The 18,293-nt window shown below is 41.1% G+C and overlaps 1 protein-coding gene and 1 long non-coding RNA gene across 3 annotated transcripts in view; one reads left to right on the top strand and one right to left on the bottom strand.

The window, feature by feature from the left end:
• The window catches only part of CHN2 (chimerin 2), a 157,029-nt gene that overhangs the window by 7,751 nt on the left and 130,985 nt on the right, over positions 1 to 18,293 (bottom strand). Inside the window, exons 7-10 of the mRNA XM_014894045.2 lie at positions 15,867 to 15,944; positions 9,691 to 9,775; positions 7,159 to 7,332; positions 5,283 to 5,360 (exon numbers count right to left, since the gene is read on the bottom strand). Coding sequence (XP_014749531.1) covers positions 5,283 to 5,360; positions 7,159 to 7,332; positions 9,691 to 9,775; positions 15,867 to 15,944 — 415 coding nt within the window. The remainder of the gene's footprint in view (positions 1 to 5,282; positions 5,361 to 7,158; positions 7,333 to 9,690; positions 9,776 to 15,866; positions 15,945 to 18,293) is intronic.
• The window catches only part of LOC148225142 (uncharacterized), a 56,798-nt gene that overhangs the window by 15,048 nt on the left and 23,457 nt on the right, over positions 1 to 18,293 (top strand). Inside the window, exon 4 of one of the 2 annotated variants that reach the window (XR_015803143.1) lies at positions 126 to 7,161. The exons of the other annotated variant lie outside the window; for it this stretch is intronic. This is a non-coding gene — a long non-coding RNA (uncharacterized LOC148225142). Of the gene's footprint in view, positions 1 to 125; positions 7,162 to 18,293 lie in introns of those variants that run through there. 2 annotated transcript variants of the gene reach the window in all.

Below are 18,293 nucleotides of genomic sequence, written 5' to 3'. Positions count from 1 at the left end.
TGATGCACGGTTCTGCCTGCCTGAGAGGGATTTGCTGTGTCTGCCAGGAGATGCAGGCACAAACTTGGGCTGTTACCACCACGGTGCTGACATGCTGTAAAGCCATTGCCTTGCTTGTCTTACAGTAACAGTGCTTGTGGACGTGGCCTGATACAGACAGATGAGTGGTGGAGCTTGATACATGGCATCCAAGATGGAGATAAAGGCTTTCACAGCACAGTAAAAGAGTTTATATTGATTGCAGACATTTTATACAAACCTATGGCATCAATCTTGCAGGGGTACGTCCTGTCCGATGTATGCACATAATTCTCATTAAGACTAATAGCACTACATGTTCTCATCAAGAGGAGATTATATGCTTAAGTGTTTAAAACAAACAGCCTTTCTTGATGCAGCTGAGCAGTCTGAATGCATCCATCAGCATTTAATTTAATACAGCATCAATAAGCCCTAGGAGGATGTTTACACTGCCCCAATCTTTTGTTTAATCCACACATTCCAGGCATGGTAGCATTAGTCTTGTAAAGCTTTGTGTGGAGAGCTCTATTTAATTGATGGACACTGAGCACTCAAAATGCTCCACTGAAAACAGATACCTCCAAGGAGCCAGCAGCTGCATCAGAACAGATATAGCAAAGCACAAGCTTACATCTATTATCCAGGTCACCAGTACACTAAATGGAAGTGTTATTTATTTAGGACTTTTGCAAAGCAGCCCAGCAAGCTTCCTTAAAGGGGCACTTCAGCTTGAGGTACTTCAAACTGCAGGGTACTTCAAACACACCTCTTATCTACATATGTGCTTACTATAGGAAAACTTATGAATTCATGAGTCAAAGATTTTACTCTTCTCTTCAGAGACAAATATACATCCACTGGAAATGCACTGAAGTTCATTTTAAAGTAAGCCCAGCAATACTTCCGTTGTAATATACCCTGCACATTTTTGTAGCAGGTAGGTAGGGACTGGTGTGTGCATGCATATATGAATTACATGTGGTTTACATGGTACCTTCTGCATTACCATAATAATTTCTTTCACTCTTCAATACAGGAATTTTTTCAGATTGTAGTTGGTTTTTTCAGTATCATTGCAGCATCCATATGTTAATATCGTTTTTTTAATATTTTGGATTACAAACATGTAGTCTGTTTCAGCTTTACAAACCTAATTCTACCCAAACCCCCAAATTTCTCTTTCTTTGTTAGTTTGACTCTCAATGTATTTAGTTACATTATGTTGAAATTTGAGTATCTCAAGAAAAATAAAGTTTTTATTCTTTTCCTTAAAGGTTTCAGCTGACTTTGGATGCCATAGAAATTATCTGTTCAATTACAGAAATGAACCTTGCTGTTCATTACAGAATGAAATAGAATAAGTATTACATTCTTGAAGCCTCACCCATGCTCACTGAATACTGAATTAGATTTTATTTAAGTTTCTTCCTCCTAGATGTTTTTTTTAATTGCACAAACTTTACCATTCTAGCATGCTTCTTTTTGTTTTTTCTTGGATTTGGCATTTGACAGGTTTGCAGCTACACTGGCAAAAGAGTATGAGTTAGGATGCCTCTAAGTACTCATGTAATATTTAACAGCATAGTATTTTTAGCAAGTGTGTTGTACCAGCCAGTAGTACAAACAAGTGGGGGGACAGAATGTGGTGGTGACAATGGCAGCTCTGTGGATGAAATGCACAATGGGTGTTCTCTGGATGCCACAACGCCACAGCTCAACAATGCTGACAGAGAGCAACTGTCATTCTACAGCACCAACATTCACCAGATTAAATAAATCCACATTATTCCCCTCCTTCTCATTACAAAAATCACTAAAATGGAACATTGTCAATGCCTCAGAGAGCCTAATGCTAATTTACAGTAGGGGTATTTACACTGCTTGGGCTTTGGAAAGCAGTTTAGATCAGATGAGGACCAACTTCACCGTTTTTTAAAATCAACTATCCCAGCTACATTTGGCCCAAGTAATAATATGTGGGGTGCTATTCTCTTCCGGAGATGGCAGCTTTTCTCTGTTCTTGCTGTAATTCTTTGGAAGCACCAAGTGACTGCCTCTTTGTCAAGGCAGAATTAGTCAGAGGGAGGGCTGGCTGCTCTTCATTGCACCCCTTCAGCTGCACATGAGATCAGCAGGAGAGGTCTCCCACAGCCAAGTCAGCTCCCATGCCTCATCCTACTGTATCCTGCTGTCTTCTGGCCCTGTGGCTTGGTGAGGAGCTTGGAACCAGAACACTTGATGGCATTATTTGGAGGAGGCATCCTGTGCATTACAATGGGAGGACTCCTTGCCTGTCTGTTTTCAATCCCTGTTCTTAAACGCTGTATTTCTGGAGATGTGAAAGTGTCCTGGAATTTTATCCAGATGCCTGGGGACTGACTCAGAAATGATGGGCAGGGAGGGACCTCTGGAATGCTGAAGTGCAGTGTTCCGCCACCGCAGGCACTTCTTCTCATAGACCTTCTTGTAAACCCTGCAACTTCCATTTATAAAACTAGCTAATATTTTTTATCCCTGCTCTTACTAGAAGGTTGTTTCAAAGCCTTGCTTTCAGATGGTTAAAATATGGTCCTTAAACTGTTAAATGAAATTTATTCCTGGCCAGTGTACATCCTCCAGTAGTGTGCCAAGACTATCAATTAGATTAAAGAGTTCTATTCTCTGGTTCATACCCCTGGTCTCAGCATCTCCTTTGACTATCCTCCCCCACAAAAAAGTTAATTTCCTGTAGTTTTAAGTTTTCTGTCATTTACTTTTTTTTTTTTTAAGTTAATTTTCTGTAGTGAATATGGAAATACGAATTCTATAAAACCCTCACAAACTTCACTTTCTGGGCAGAAAATTAAATTTGAACAGAAAACTTCCAGGTGGTGTTGAAGAAAAGACCTGTCAGCTGGCACTCAGATCCTTCCTCTCCCAGCTCTTTCAGCTGGGACAGAGAATGGGATAACCCTCATTCTTGGGATAGTTCACTCCATGCTGTTCTGGCTTCTAATACGAGAAGAGTCAACAGGGCAACAGAAAAGCAGTGTTCCTACCTATGTGGCTGGGATGCAAAAGAGAGGGTGGCATCCCTGTCTCTGTAAGGATCTGTCAGGGAAGCAAGCCCTGAGCTCTCAGGTTGGAAACATCTTGCCAATTCGAATTTCTGCCAGATGAAAACAACCTTCAAGCTGTACAGCTCACAAGTCAGAACAAAAAAAACTATTTTGTTTTTCTTTAAATCCTTTCCTGTAAAAACTCTCAACTTTTCCCGCTTTTCCACCTCAGTTCAGAGAGAAAACGTTTTCAAAACAGGAAAGTGTTGGAAGTTGTCAGCTTCTAGTCTCTGCAATACTCTAGTCCTCTATCCCATAACAGGATTATGTTCTTTATTATGCTGCTTTTATTCATGCCTTTTTATTCATGGCAACACTCTTTCCTTTCTTAGCCCTTTCCCTTCATGACACTGTGAAAAAATACGAAGACACAGATTTTGGTCAATTTCTGCCCTGTGGTCTTGCCCACAGCCTTTGTATACAAACTCTGTTCTTGCTTTCTCTGCCTTCATGTTCATCCATACTTTTTTTCCTTTGGAAATCTAGTACTGCTAGTCACCTTCCTCTTCCTGTTTCTAGGTGCTGCTGCCTTTCTAAATCACACTTTCTTCCTTGCTGTGGGTCTCATCCAAGTGTGTATTGCCATTAATTATGCCAGGAGTATACTTAATAAATAGGCAATAAACTGAAGTGGTTCCAGTGGTTCAAAGCATTTGCAAAGGAACTACAGCTGCAGCAGTGTTGAAGTCATGCTCAGACATAAATTTAAATCTGCTTTCTTCCAACAACCTGTGCCTCTCCTTCTGAGTTTCATCCAGATTGGTACACTTAGAGGAGAATTAATACACAGAAAAGAAGGTTTTGCCAGTGCAGATCTACCTGCAGGGAGCAGAATGGGACCTGTGAGGACTGTGAGCCTCCCAGGATCACTGCTACATGTGGCACATCTGGAACACTATCTTGCCATGATAGCAGTCATATCACTGTGCATCTCTCTGGCCCAAAGAGTGGCTGACCTACGTGTGTGTATGCATATGTTCACTATTGCAGCATCCAACATATTTTAAAATATGTTTTATTTTTTAAAGGATATTTCAGGATGAAAACAGCCAATTTGGAAATTCCTAGCTGGACTTTCTTTACAGAGATGTCTGCACGACAAACTGCCTCCAAATAAAAAATCTTCAGGCACAGCAAGTGTAAGATGTGCCACCCACAGACCTTGCTGGCCAGTGTAGCCTCCCCAGAAGCCCCGCATCTTTTGCCCATGGGCCCCCGGGGCCCTCAATCCCTGCCTGGGTGACATCACAGCTGTCTCCAGCTGCACAATGCTGGTGTGGGGCCATCCACCCTTCTGGGCAGTACCCTGACTCACAAGCTGACTCTCTGGCTTGACCTGGACCTTCCCTGTATCCATGGACTTGTGGTCAAAGGGCTGTGCCTGACCCTATTCCCTACCATGGCAGAGGCAGTACCTGAACAAAGTAAATAGGAAGGAAAGCACCGTTTATGGGAAATGTGAAGAATATTCATGTAACTTCTCAAATTTTGTATTGATGGAGGCCCTACCCTGTGCTCACTTACATACACACTTACAGTTAGTCCTGTGTGCAAAGACTGTGTGCACAACCAGAACCAACATAATCAGCTCAATCAATTCAGAAGGGCTATGAGGATGGTAATCAGGCAGTGTTTTAATGGTTAGTTTTTCAATATGCTGTACAACTGATCTCCTCAATGCCCCTCTCATCTATTGTGCAGATGCAATGACATGCACAGTGGTGCAGTGCTTTCTACAGGGCTACATGCAGGAGGACATCCCAGTTGGAGCTCCTGGTCCTTAAACTCATAAATAGATTATTGCCCTGTAAAGTACTGAGTCTATTAAAGACAGGACTAACAACTTTCCCCTGGTACCATCTATGCTCACACTTAAAATAAGACCCTAGGCTGTGCTGCTAGGTTGAGCAATCATCCAGTCCCCCACTTAAGTTTCTACACACTAATACTTCATGTTTAATTATTCCTTCCAACTATGAAACATAATTTCTTCTTATGAAAAGGACTATAGATCACTTTAAACTCAGAAAAGACAGGTTACTTTCTGTACCTCTGCTTATGTCAGTTTCATTACCATGGTACATATATAAACCTGGAAAGACCTGAAATGTCCTAGAACTGAAAGCTTAGATTAAAACTGTACAAGATTAAAAAACAGTGTACCTCGATCAAAGGCCATTTTCACATCCTCAATGTGCTCAGTGAAGCCTGAAACTCTATAGAGGCCCTCGGACTTTAAACCTGAAACAAAAAAGTTCTTGTTAACTTAGGTTCAGTAACCAGCAGATATTTAGGCTTAAGAACAATAAAGAAAGAACAACAGACCTACTAAGTGTAGCAAGATGTTATTTGTAATCTGAAACTCTGGAGCAGTTAAGGAAAGATCAAGATGATGTCAAACATTTTTTTAAAGGATTAAAGCATTTTAGAATTTATACTTTCTGATTTTGTTAGGTACGTGGTTGATTTGACTGTATTAGAAAAAAATACTGCAATTTGCTAATGGTGAGACATGTGATGTTATTACGATTTATTCATTTTATGTAGGAGATTTTCCTGGATTTGGCTATAATTAATAAAGCTTTAGAGGTCTCCCTTCCTTTTACCAGTTGCCTAATGATAAATAGCAATGCAAGTAAAAGACTGCCTTTCTCTATGAGCACAATTCGTTCCTGTTTTGCTGTCAGCTTTTACTTATACACAACTGATAGATGTGATGGATACAGTTCTTCCCCACATCAGGACATCCCTTCTACAGTTCTTTCACCACAAGAGATCTGCTCACTTGCACAACTCTCCCCTCATTGCTCTACACCAACATGAAATGCAGGACAGCTCAGCAGAGCAAGCCAAATTACACACACATTATTCATTTCAATCCCAAAATCCTTTATTGTAACTATGCACTGTGCTAACCTACTTATAAGTTCCAATATGCTTTGTCTTCTTAAAAACAAAATCAGAGTCTTTCATTGTTCTATGGCAATTAAGGAAAGAAATATAAAGACGTTGAAAACACGGAGAGCAAGCAGCAGATTTTATCTCAATCAATAAATGTACAAGTAAGTGATTAGATCTCAAATGCAATGTAGCTTCCTGCTATATCATCAGAGTAAAGCTCTTCTGTCTTAGTCCACACTATTCTTTCCATTTGTCCCTGCAATGATGATATAATCCTGCTAGAGCTTTACAGAGCAGTGCAGGGGATTTACTAGTAAGTCTTTCAGTCAATTCAGTAGATGATGTGTGGGTTTGAAATCCCTATGGCTAGTATCAGTGTGTTGCTATGCAGATTAATGGGATGCCATGAATTCAACATTATTAGATGCCTGTGCTGAAGCTGTGACAAACAGGAAAATGTGGCTTACTGGCCAGCACAACGTGCACCTTTGCTATCCAAAGGAAAAATACATTAATATTACAGAGGGGATACATTATTATTAAAGGGAGTATGCTTTTCCTTCAATCTGGCACACATCTGTTTAATAAAAACCTGTCACAAGCTTGAGTTTTGGCTGTGACATGCTGCCTGTGCCACAGGATCCATCAGCCAATAACTGAGCACCATGAGAAACCCATGCAGTTTGTGTCCTACCACAAAACACCATAGCCCCTGACCTTGCTTGTCTGAGTCACTTCCAGTCACTTGTGTTCTCCTGCCCACAATGTCCGTAAAGGCTATTAAAAATGGATTTGATTTAAACTGATTACTTGAAATTGGATGTGTCCCTAGGTATGTTAAAGTAATAAAAAAAGACACATAAACATGAACTTAAAAGTTCACTTTAAAGTTCACCCCTTTCAGGATGTAACGTAATACATGTTCTGACATGTTTTCAGAAAGCATTTCAGGGAATTGCATTAAGAAATGCCATGATTTAATTTTACTAGCTAATGCAAAGCAATGTATCACCTACACTAAAAATCCCCTTTTCTCATCCTGTCCTCAGTGCACACGAGCACAGCACCATGTTCTAGCTCAGCACGTAATTCAAGCCATCCTCATTTCACTGCCTGCTGCTCTGCCAAGCACACAAACCTCTTGCTTCGATCTCCCGAATGCAGGAATCCACCACCATGGGCCTCTGGGTATTGTGGGCTTTCACCAGCGTGGTGAGATCACAGCAATAGACTCGCTTTATCCTCTTGAGGTCTGGCTGGCAGTCGTTGGGCACGTACTTGGAGCACTGCTTGTGCACGTTCAACCCGCAGTCTGCAAGCAAAGTTAGCCAGGTTAGCTCTTAAATTAATTAACACTTACGCTGATAGGTCTTGTCTAACAATTTATTTTCCTCGTCCACATCAAGAGAGTGGCACAAAAAAAAAGATCAGTCAGGAAAGATAGAATACTGTGGAGATGAGAAGGATGAGGATGAAAATGTATAAAAATCTCATGGTGGGAAAAATAAAGTCCAGTAGGGCTGTCAAAAAGCTTTAAAAACTCTGGATGTCCCTTACACTCCTCTGAGTTGAAGGAAATTGCTGGTGCAGTATGAATCTGTTCATTACTGGACACATAGCTCAAGGTGTTGCATTTAAACACGTGAGACTTAACTTCTGGCTATTTTAGATTAGCCATAAATAAAGTTGGCACAGTAGTGACTGTCTTTTGCTGGCTGTCGTGTGGCTTAGCACTGATCATGGTCGGAGAACCTAAGATCCACCTGAGCACTCCAGCTGGGACAGTGCTGGGAGCCAGCATGCCTCACTCCCCCTTCCACATTCCCGCAGTGTCACGTTTTGGCTGGCTCTGCCACATCAGCAGACTCCCCATCCCTGGCTCATCACTCCACTGGTGACTAAGTGTCCCCTGTGGTTTAGCCTGTAGGTCAGCGTAGGCATATAAAACGCTGTGAAAGGCATGATGTAAAAAAGTGATTCATTTTACAAACAGTTCTTGCTGTCTTACTCCAGAACCAAATACTGCCCTCACTTGCACAGGTGGGTTTATGTTTAACCATCACTGCTTCACCTTCACAAACTGAATTTTTCTAATAAATTCAAGTACTCAGTCAAATGAATTTATAAGCTTCAGTAAATCAAACACCACCACCGTGAGCTGCATTATCTTATATAACTCTGATGCCTTTTTTAATGCCTTCCCAGTCATGTTCATCACTGATGACCCTTTGAGATAATTTAACATTAAGTTATTAAAAATGTAAACAGGACTATTACTTGCAGCATGTTTCAATATTATACTCTATGAAATATTAATCAAGTAAAATCATAAGCACACATAAACATTTAATGGAATTGGGTAGGTTTTTGTGTGTTTCTCCATACAGTTATTACTGCATAATACATTATTTGTGAAATCTAAACAAATGTGGGAAGCTGCAGCAAGGATCCTGCCTGCATTGTGTTCAGTGCTGCTCTCCAGGCATGTGAAGTTAAATTTAAATGCATCTGTCTACTTAGAGTTAAATGCTGGCAATTTTATGAGGGAGAGTATTACGTTTCATACTAAATAAATATGCCTTTTCATAAGTTTAATATTTTATGTATGTGAACAAGTACAGTGCTATGCATTAGTGAGGTCAGTTTTTTCACACTTGTGTTTAAGATCAAATAGCTTGAAAAGCAAACTACTATTCCTCTTTTATAATGTCCTTCTCATATTCTTTGTGTTACCACTATTCAGCTACAGACAGACAAGAGGCAGCAGTAGCTGAGGCTGCACTTACTAAAACTGTGCATTTGTGAAAGCTATTTTAATCCTTCAAACTATGGTCTAAATTAATTTTAGGTAACAACCACCTCCTCTGTCTATGAAAGGCAGATGTTGGGGTTGGATGTGTTTGGTGCCAGTCTGAGATCAGGAATGAATAGAGGTCAGGGCAGCAAGAGGTATGACAAACAATTTTTTGAAATTATTTCAGATCTGTAGAAAGAAGTTATGAAAATCCATTTATAATACACCAAATACTAATTTACTTGCTGAATCCAAAAGCTCATGATATGTTGATTATTGGATTTTTGCAACATATTTTTTTCCACAAAAGAACAAACAAATTTAAAATAATTAAGACACTGTTAAAATGCCAATACAGGCACTAGCAAATAAATCCCTTTTGGAAAAATGAAGGTCATATTTTTTGTTTTTATCTTGAAGTGGGTTACTTCTGGCTTGCAACAATGCATGGTATTTTTATGGGAAACAGGTGGCAGTCTTTTGCAGACAAGGGTACTTCCCAGCAATTGGTAGCAAAAAGAGGAATACTGAAGCCTTGTTGCCGGCTGGCTTTGCCATTTCCAGTGCTTGCATCTCAATACATAAAAACATCAGGGATAACTTAATCATAAAGAACGAGTTTGAATGTATACAGCAGGCACGGGCACAGGCAGGTCCAAGGACCAAGTAGAGGATGCAACTCAGCAACCAAGGGCTGATGGCTTCATTTCTAAACCAGCTAACGAGGCAAATGAAAATGCTCTAACTTCTATGGGAGGATTTCCTGCTTTGTTCTTTAAAGAAATCCCAGCCCTCCACTCCTGCAGGGAGTGCAGGCTGGAGCGGGACAGACGTCTGAGCATTTCAAGAGAATGACAGAAAATGTTGAAGTGCTACCTGAACACCTCACTCCCTGAGCGATGAGACCCCACATGAAGTTGGCGCAGTATTCACACCAGTGCGGACCCCGAAACGTATGGACCTGCAATACAAATGGGGGTGGGGGAAAGAAATGGGGTCACTGGGAGGCAGATGGTCTGACAGATGGAGCAACTGAAATGGATAAACAACAGAAGACTCAGTAGGAGTAAATCTTTAGCACATAGTGCCCACATCCTTCCAAAGTCTAGATGAAATAAACCATGGGAACAGAAATGTGCTTTGAACTTGAAGTTTATCTTTCAATAGGCTTAACATAGCAGAGAACCAGGCTGTGGATGACACTGAAAACAAATAATTTTTGCCTGCTGACATTCTAGCTATAGCAGAGGGGAGGAAACCAGGAAAAAAGAATAAAACTAATAATCCAAAGAACTGTAGATAAAAGCACGCTTCCCCAGTCTAGTAAGTAATTTGAACTCACATAGGGAAAAGATGTCAATAGACAAATCAAACTTCATTTTGCTACAGTCCACACACAAGTAAATAAAGAAGAATAAAATTATTTGTGTGCTGACAGAGCCCACATCTCCCCAGCTACGTTTTGCACATCACTGCTGCTTCCGCCACTGCTTTTCCAAAGGCTACAGCAGAAGATCTTTTTATTTAAGATGTGTATTCTGGTAAAGTAAGCATTTAATTTTCATTGAAATGAAGAGTAAATAGTGAGGTCTATGCCCCTGTGAATGGGCATGGTATGAGCTAGTTCTGGCCAGAGACTTAATTGAGCTTAACAAAACATAAATCATGCACACTGGCTGCTAATGCATCCTTCCCTTCTCTCTGCTCTTGTTTACCCGTCGGGTGGATGGCTGAAAGGCCACTTCCACCCCTGGGATGGGAAAAGCTGCTCTTTGCTTTTCATAGAGTGAAAAAAACAGTCATTGCCCTTTTTCAGACAAACTGTAAAGTTTTAGGCCAAGCATTTTGCATGCTAATGTTTTTGCCCCATTTGTCTGCAGGATCACACTGACACAAGCCTGTACTCTTGAGTCCAGAAAGACGAAGTATTGTGATTTTAATACAGACTTCTTTCCCTGATTTTGAGATAAAAATGTGAGTAAATGGCTCCTGACCAACTACTCACAGTCAAATAATTGTGTTAATAAACTTAAAGCAATAGTAGTTCTTGCTCCCTTTTGATAGTGAAAGGTCAAAACTGGAATGTTTGACTTTTTGAGATGGTATTTTACCTCTCAGAAAAACACATATCTCTGTGAAACAAGACTTTGCAATAAAGTTTGAGATAGATATATTAACAGATATAGCCACATACTTCTTTCTCATTTCATTTTATTTTGCAGAGTGGGTAGCATGAATTTCAGACACAGCTTTTCATGGGGGTAAATGGCTGTATGTAACAGCTGATGACCTGAGTTTCAGTCATATGCTCTATGTGACCTTCAGTGGATACAAAGCTACAGATAAAACTAATTATGCCTGCGTCTTTATCACTTATAGACTGAAAGCCACATAATTAGTAGGTCTGCACCTGCACTTAATTGTGGGTGAAAATTACCTGCTGTGGGAAGATAACTAGCTGTGTCTTCTGCTTTGCAGCAGTTTACAAAAGCTAACCTTGTGAGAAGGGGTTGTAAGAGCTCAGCCAGGACTTTTAAAAATGCACCATTTCACAAATAAAGTCCACTGCAGTTGCTAGGATATTTGGGGCCTACTTGCTCACTTTACATAAAGCTTAATTCAACTGCTCTGGCTGAGGCTTATTTTGAAAATGGTAGCTGATTATTCCTTGATCTTTCCTGCCATTAATTGGAAAGTCATCAATGCTGACTGAGGGGTCCAATTGAGAAGTGCTGACAGTGCATCCTTCCCTTGTTCCATTCAGCTTGGTGGCCCTCAAAGGTTTGAGTTCTCTTTATTCATTCACTTCAATTTTTCACGGATCCGCATTTTAGCTCAAATGGCAAGCCTCCAGCTGAAATACCCTGTGAAAAGCTAGTCTTGGTGGTTTCTGGCCAAGTTGAAACAGGGGAATTAACTGTAAAAAAGGAGAACTTCAAAAGTTTCTAGATGAAGATACAAAAATTCCCTTAAGATGTCGTTTTGAACTAAGTCTCTTCTGGCTTGTCGTTAATTTTAAAGAAATAATGGAGGAAGCCCGTTCTTAGGAGCGCAACATTTTTTAATGGTAAATGGGAATTTTTACCTGCAAGTTTGGCCTCATCTCTGTTTCTAACAGGGAGAGGTAACAGCAAGTCTCAGATTTTTTGAGATGGAGTTTTAGTTTTTGCCCCATCCTTTGTAACCACGTCATTACAAACAGACTGGGCATAGATTTTTTGGAACTATGGTCTGGAACTATTTATTGCTTGTTCCTACCCCATCCTGAAGTCTCAGTAGACCTCTCTGTGTACACACAGCATAGACTTGAGCTGCCTGAGCTACAGTTGACACATAATTCAAACTTTTAAAAAGAATTTACAGGGAACTATTTCTTAAAATAAGCCAACCCCCTGACATTTCAGACTATACACTGTACTTTTCTTGTTCAGTCTTTCATCCTCATCCAATGGAAAGTTGCTTCTTACATTCACTGTCTCTTCTCTGCTGGACAATCTCACACAACACTACCCTGCATGTCTCTTCTTGTTGCTTTCCTGTCCTCTCTGCCCTTTGCCCCCCAGGTGCCCTTGCTTTCAAATGCCAACATTCCCCCTGCAGGTGCCACCTTATTCACTTCCACTTTGTGTCTGAGTCATCTTCACAGAGGGGGAAACTGAGACCAAAGTTAAGGAATGCCAGTACAGTGGCAAAACAAAATAATGCCATGAGCAACACTGCAGAAATGAATAAAAAAATTGTCTTGAATTGAAATACCATTTTTAAAAAATTTGACATTATACAGTGTTGTTTCTGAGACAATGTTGTTTTTATGTGACCGGGTCTGACGACTTTTCCATTTGCTTTCCAAGAAATTAAGTTTTTTTCAGACTTTTGCCTGAATACAGACATATTTAGACTCTTTTGTGGAGTCCTGCTGAACCTGAGCCATTTACAGGGAAGAAAAGCTGACTCTGCTGTTATTTTTGTTTAAATGAATGCACATAATCTTCGTGATGTCTTTAAAAAAATGTCTCCCCCAAACCCTTTGTCTCGCAGAAGCAGTATTATCTGCAGTGCTTAATATCCCAGAGCCCCTTCTTTCCCAGCAGATCTCCTGACTTGTCTGTAATCAGCTGCCTTTACTCCACTAGCCCACCTGCAAATGGGATTTGCCCATGCTATGGTGGCAAACAGGCACAGTATTGTGGTAAATGCACACTATTCAGCTCTATTTGCTCACTTAAAGCAGCACAGAAGCCCTCTCATGAATTCCCAGCCTAGAACAAAAAGTGTGGAGCATCCTCAAACTCCATGCTGCTGCCCTTAGGCACGAGGTTGTTCTCCCCACCAGCTGGGACCCCACTAAATCTGGCAGGTAAAGCACATCTGGATCCAAACTGGAACAAGATGCAAGAGCACTTTGGGATCCAGTTAAGGTTGACACCCACACAGCTAGAGAAATACCTCTGTGTTTTTCTAAACAGAGCTTCAGAGATTTATTCTCTTCCCTGAATTATGGTATGTGTACACTGGCTTATGCAAAATTGTCCCGCCAGACAGACGCCAGCTCCAAACCTAAATCCATGTGACTGTGTGGTGTGCTCAAGATGAACACAGATTAACAAATCAGCCTGGATACTAAATCTTTTTTTGTCCACTTGCCTTGAGTGTCTTGAAATTTGGAAGAGAGGCTGAATGAGAAAGCATGGATGCTCAGAAGAGCATAAACCTGGTGCCCTCAAGCTCCAAAATTCAACGCCTCTTTTAAACTTTTGTATTAACTTGGCAAGGATAGAGAAGAGCTGTCCTTGCTCTGAATTTGTGCCTTGTGCCCATTTCTTCCTTTTGTTCCTTCTCTCTTGCAGTAAGTAAGATATTTGGTACAAAAATCCCATCAGTTTCACTAGAAATGTGCCCTTCATTTTTCAGATTCTTCATGGGTAAAGCTAAAGACTGCCTGCTTGTTCAGGAAGAATTGCCTATGACAAGATTATGAGGGACACTGTGACACATAACCTTTATCCCTAGAAACTGAGATGAATGATATAATGCACATCAGTTTTCACCTAAAAACAGATAAGACAACTTTTTTAATGTCTTCAAAATAGTACTGCTCTTCAGATAAACCTCATACCATCATAGCCTGAGTGCTGTCAAAAGCCATCAAGCATCTTACTCCAAGACCATAAAGCCATTCTTTCTTTTTAAAATTATTTCTTAACCTTTTTATGCAATGAATATGGAATATATTAAAGATATTAGCCTTGAGCCATGTTTTAAATTTAAATGTTCTGAGTATGCAATCCACTTTTTAGTTCAAATGGACATGTTCTAATATATTCCTTTGGAAAAGAAACTGTATTTGCATAGTGAACATATTTATCCATTAAGCAAATCTAACACTTTTGACTGACCTTTCTGGACAATTATTTTTAAAATGTTTGTTCCCCAGGGTCTGTTATCGCCTTTACTAGGATAGAACAAGTATTTTCTGCTGTCAAGTCATTGAATACATATCTATTTTAATCATGTGGCTTTCCAGTTAAACTATGACTCTTTTGAAACAGAAAGGAACAGAAACTGTACAACAGCTAGATTGTGCAAATGCTAAGTTAACTGGGCACAGGTCCAGTTATAAATCAAAGCCAAAACAAGGGAAATTTTGAAGAGGAAAGAATGCATGGGTCAAAGTGGAAAGAAGTCTCAGTCATGAGAAAATATTTTCTAGTTAAACTAAAATAGTTTTGATATTAAAATGATAATGAGGGCAAAACCCAGAAAGAATGAAAGTTGTCTTAATCAAGCAAGAAAACACACAGTGTTCCCCCTATTTCCTTCAGTGCAGATCAGAGAGATAAGTATTGACTTTTCTGTTGTCTGGGTCAAGGAAGGGGAATGAGAAGAGAGATGCCATTATTTGCTTTGTTCACTAATATTAAATTATTGATTTTCCAATGACAGCAGAAGCACTGAAGAGGCAATTATTATTAGCAATGTCGGCACAGCAGAGCGTGTAGAAAAATAAGAAGTGAAACATTTTTGCTACGTGAAATTATTTTGATCAGTGCTTCTCCTTTTTTGACAGGCCCTAGATGAAGATCAGAAAATTCCTGTTCTGCTAATGAGTTGAACTATTCTGACAGTGACCCAGATCAGCATCCTCAAGGAGCATTAACTAAACTGATGTTTCAAAGCTGAGATACATTCCTTTCTTGTCTTGTTACTGACTCTTATTCTTGCTGCTCATCTCGATAAGCATCAAAACAACAATTTGACAGCATTAGATACGGTAACTGGCTGGCATGCTCTGAAACCAGCACAGTCCTTTTGGCAAAACATTTTAACACAAGCTGCCTGGAAGGTCTGTTTCCAAAGCTGAGTCACTTCCCTGCTGCAGTCTGCCAGAGACAGCACTCGGGAGAAGAATCCTTAAGAATCTGATTTTGTACGTACAGACAGCAGAGAGATGATCCATTTAAACGTTCCTGTGTTTGCACAGCGATTTGTTTCAGTCTGACAAGCAAACACAAGCTCAGATCCTACAGCTCAGTGGGACTCTGAGAACATTTCCTTAGCATATGGTGGGGGAACAAAAGCTGGGAGACAATACCCACCACTGTGCTTTGCTTTATTGTTAGGAGCACCCGAGCTCTCTCAACTTCTGAAATCAAAAATGGTCCAGAATGTGTGCTGGTAAAATGCTGCAGATTTCTGATAATAGCTGGATTTTGAAAAGGGGCCTTTTTCTTATTCAAAATAGAGACACTTAAGATAAAGACAATACATATTAAGTACTTTGTTTCTGAATAAAAAAGAAAACTGAATTTGTGAAAAAGAGTTAAATTTCCAGTCAAGTGAGCAGGAAAACCATTACTTGTATTAAGTGCCTATGTAATGGCATATTAAGAAATCAGTTAATGGAACTTAACATAGGAAGAAAAACTAATTTTTCAACACTTTTCTAGGAGCTAAAATAAATAGGCGCATGCAAAGCTCATCACAATAAAAAATAAAATGTGAGGCATCTCAACACAACTTTTTATCTGAAAATAATGGCAAGCTGTGCTTACCTTAAAATTGTGTGCTTTTTCGTAGTTGAAGTGGTTGTCATTCTGAGTTAAGGCTGCTCTTCTGACCAAGGAGGTGATCTGTGAATAGGCAAAGAGTTTCAGAGGTTGCCACAAAAGTGCCCCCTTGACTCCCACCTTCACCCCCAGGGCCACGGCCAGGAGCTCTTGGCGCTTCCTTCCTCGCTTCGACTTGTGAACAACAGCACAGTTTTTCTCATTTTCCAGCCACAGGTCCTCTGAGAACATAGCGCTGGGATCCCAAATCTTTTCCCTGTCTTCCTCGGCGCCGGGGAGCCTGACTGTAGTCAGCACAGTACAGTTTGTCCAACTGCTTCTGATGTTAGACAGCAGATTTGAAGCAGCTGCAGCCCATTCTGCCGAGACCTCTGGCATGTGACTTGAATGGGCCGTCTTGTGGGACGGAAGGAGCTTCTGCATCTGAATAAGTAACGGCCTGTGCCGTGCAGTTTCTGGAGGCAGATGTGTGCCTCGAACAATAGCACGAATTCATACACTGAGCAGCCTCCCCCACCGCGCTCCCCGAGTGGGGGGTCTCCAGATAGGTGCTGCCAAAATACCGGCTGGGGGACACACAGCTTTACAGCCCAAAAGGCATTTCCAGGGACAGGTCTCTTCGACTCTCCAGTGTGCTAAAAATGAACAAACAAACAAAAAGCCCCTGGAAAGCCCACACGACCGAATCGGATGCTGCATCCAATTACACTCAGACTCGGAGGCTTATCAGGCAGCAGTCTGCATGCTAGCAGATTAAGCCCTTAAAACCATGATGATTGTTTAATCTTACAGAGCAAAAGAATCTTTCTCTCTCCCCTCCTTTTATATCCCTCCCCCCCCCCTCACCCCCCCCATATCCTGTATAAGGGAAAAAAATTCCAGCACTCCAAGCATTAATTGCACTTTTATGCCATGGTTTAAACTAAGCATTTTGTCAGTGAGCCCTTGGTAGCACTGAGGTAGCTCACTGCCAGGGAAAGCTGAAAGCCCAGCTGGGACTATGTGGGCTTGGAAGCCCTGGAGCCCTGGGGAGCACTGGAGTGAAGGCAGCAGGATGGATGCAGGAGGCCCATATGCACAGCCCTGCTTGCAGAACAGGGTCTTCATCAAGCTGGCAAGTGGTCCAGCCTTTGCTCTGGTTACCTGCATCTATAGATTTTGAGAGGAACTGTTTTCTAGTTAAAGCCCAGGGACAGGAGGTATTGGGACCCTGACCAGTAACAGCTTTCAGTATTATTTTGGACATGTGATCCACTTTTTTACAGGCAAGTAGTTCTGTGTCCCAGGACACAGATGTCTGTCACTGAGCATTCGCTGAGAAGCACTTTCAGCGCCCCCTCCCCACCTGCTTCCCTCCCTCCAGCTCCCCTCTTCTACTCCTTTACTAAATATTCCAATTCTTCATCCATAAGAGGAAGATAGGAGTTACCTGTTCGGCAGAGTGCTGTGAAATTTCAGTCTAAAGATGTACCTAAATACTCAAAGTGCTGTGATAGAGCAGAGTGGGGAGCTGCCAGTGCAACTGGCAACTGGGAAAACTGCCTATTTGAACTGGAGATACTAAAGACCACATCAGCCTATTACAGTCTGCCCCACTTCAACTAACCCAGGAAATATGTGGAATTTAAGTATTTCATTCACTTATATTAACTTGTGAAGTTGACCTTGCATCTATTTTTTTTTCAGTCAGCTTTTACCTCAGGCTGAAAAGTCAGAAGGTTCATCTAATTCACTTACTAACCCCTCCACCACACAGACTGCCTGTGCTTAGTAAAAGTGATGCTCTGCTGATTTGAAAGCCCATGGGGACAGATGGTTGTCCGCCAGTAACATCAGGCTGTGCAATTTCAGAGAGTACCCTCTTAGGGTTTTCAAGTAGTTGTGCAACCTGCAAAATCAGCTTCTCAGTCATAAAACGATGCACTTAATTCTATGTATAGCACACTTCATCCCTTTCTTTTCCAGGTAACTCAAAACACCACTTTTTACGCATTCTATACTTCAAAGCTTCTGCTCCCCAGAAGGGAGGACTTGCACACAAACCCTCTTCTCCCTGAGCAGTTGCTGCCCATTCAGCCTTTCCCCGGGGCTTGGCACTGTTATCTGACCACTGGTGACAACTGGCTGTGATGCATGCGTGAACACTGCTCTGCCTGCAGGAAATCCCTGCTGCTCTTCCATATGTCCTCTTGTAGTGAGTCCCAGTTTCTGCTAGCTTTCTGCTAGCAGATAAGACAGACTATAGCTGTCCAGCTCTTACTCCATGTGTTTCAAGAGGTAAAAAGTACTGCTTTTTGCCAGCAGCAATGACATCACTTTGGGCCATCACAAAGGAAACCTTGGAGTTGCTCAAAGTTCTTATCATGTTCCAGTTTCTTTCCTCAATGCCATTTAAAATGTATTTATAAGAAA

Source organism: Sturnus vulgaris, chromosome 1, assembly GCF_052056855.1.
Source record: "Sturnus vulgaris isolate bStuVul1 chromosome 1, bStuVul1.hap1, whole genome shotgun sequence".
NCBI lineage: Eukaryota > Metazoa > Chordata > Aves > Passeriformes > Sturnidae > Sturnus > Sturnus vulgaris.
This window is presented reverse-complemented; position numbering and strand designations above follow the sequence as displayed.